Genomic DNA, 1,798 nt, shown 5'->3' with positions numbered 1-1,798 from the left:
ACCGATAACTGTGAAATAAGTGAACCAGTATCAATTAGCAATTCATTTTCTTCAGGTATTTTTATTTTTCATTGTAATGTTTTATTATTAATATTTACTTTAATAATAATTATCATGAATTTTTTATATTGAAGGATTAATATCTTTATCTGGTGAAGAAGTTACTCGAACTCTATCGCAGTTGAGTCTTGGTACTCAATTACCTGTAATTAACGAAGCTCTGCCATTATTAAATATAAATCCAATTGATAAATATGCAATAAATAATCCATTATATTTGAGTGAAAAATATAACGAAATTTGCTCTACATTTGCGACATTATTACAAATAGATGATAAATCTAACCATTATCAGAACTCAGTTGATTACCAAAATATTGTAGAGAATCTCAAAGCTAAATTTAAGGCTGAGAGTACTACTAGAAGTGAAAAATTACAAATTTTAACTCTATTTCCTTCTGATTGGAGCATCAATAAGATTTACGATGTTATGGGTGCTACAAAACACATGGCAATAGTGTCAAAACTTTTAAAAGAAAAAAAAGGAACTTTGTCGATGCCACAGAGAAAAATAGGTAAAGTTTTCAAACTTTTTATTCTTAAATTACATTTGGTAAATATTTTTCTTTTACTTCAATCATCTAATAAGTTCTCTTCTATTTAGGACGACCTCTATCGAACGAAACTAAATGCAAGGTCATAGAATTTTATAAAAATGATGATGTAAGTGTAAATCTGCCTGGTAAAAAAGATTTTGTTTCTATGCGAAAAGAGGATGGTCAAAAAGAACATATCCAAAAAAACTTATTTTGTGCAATTTAAAAGAATTGTATAAAATATTTAAGGAACAGTATCCTGATGATTGGATAGGGTTTTCTAGCTTTGCATCATTAAGACCTGTCCATTGTGTACTTGCAGGATCGAGTGGTACTCACACTATTTGTGTGAGTGCTATCCATCAAAATATAAAACTCATGATGTCAGGTGAGCATTACAAAAGTTTTATTTTTTAACTATAAGAGTTAATAATTTTATTTTCTGGCAGGTTCTAATTTAACAACGCTAACTCATCATTCGACAATTCCTTTGATGCAATATAGTGATTGTTTTAAACTAGTACTATGTCCCAATCCATCATCTGATTGTTACTTCTTGAAATGTGTAAAGTGCCCAGGAATCGATGTTCTCCGAAGTATGTTAGAAACCTTATTCGATGAAAATGCAGTAGATGATATCACATATAAATATTGGATATCTAATCCTCGTTGTCGTCTTGACACATTTATCAAGAGCTCCTTGGAATTCGTCAACATATTTTGTGATCATATAGTAAATCTTTTACCATATGATTTTATTGCTAAACAACAATCTGCTTTCCTAAAACTCAAAAAAGAATCGTTACAGGATAATGAGTTTTTAGCGATTTGTGATTTTGCTGAAAATTACGCCTTTGTAATACAGGACGCAGCGCCGGGATTTCATTGGAATAATAATCAAGCAACGATTTTTCCAGTTGTAATGTATTACAAACAGAACAGCGAACTGAAGCATCGAAGTTTAGTCATAATTTCTGATGGCAATAATCATGACGCAATTGCTGTGCATGTGTATCTTAAAATTATTAACGATTTTCTAAAAGAATCGTTTTCCAATGCAACTAAAATTGTTTACTTCTCTGATGGTGCTCCGCAACAATTTAAAAACTTCAAGAACTTCGTAAATATTTATTACCACAAAAAGGATTTCAACTTAGATGCTGAATGGCATTATTTTGCTACAGCACACGGTAAAGGACCGT

General features: G+C 30.6%; 1 protein-coding gene across 1 annotated transcript in view; it reads left to right on the top strand.

The window, feature by feature from the left end:
- The first annotated feature begins 842 nt into the window (after positions 1–842).
- LOC108759112 (uncharacterized) overlaps positions 843–1,798 on the top strand; it is a 3,390-nt gene continuing 2,434 nt past the window's right edge. Inside the window, exons 1-2 of the mRNA XM_018504401.1 lie at positions 843–984; positions 1,046–1,796. Of these exons, the coding sequence (XP_018359903.1) occupies positions 975–984; positions 1,046–1,796 (761 nt within the window). The 5' untranslated portion in view covers positions 843–974. The remainder of the gene's footprint in view (positions 985–1,045; positions 1,797–1,798) is intronic.

The sequence above is a fragment of the Trachymyrmex cornetzi genome, unplaced genomic scaffold, assembly GCF_001594075.2.
Source record: "Trachymyrmex cornetzi isolate Tcor2-1 unplaced genomic scaffold, Tcor1.1 scaffold1683, whole genome shotgun sequence".
NCBI classification, from domain to species: domain Eukaryota; kingdom Metazoa; phylum Arthropoda; class Insecta; order Hymenoptera; family Formicidae; genus Trachymyrmex; species Trachymyrmex cornetzi.
The sequence above is the reverse complement of the archived record's forward strand: the minus strand, read 5'-3'. Positions and strand labels throughout refer to the sequence as shown.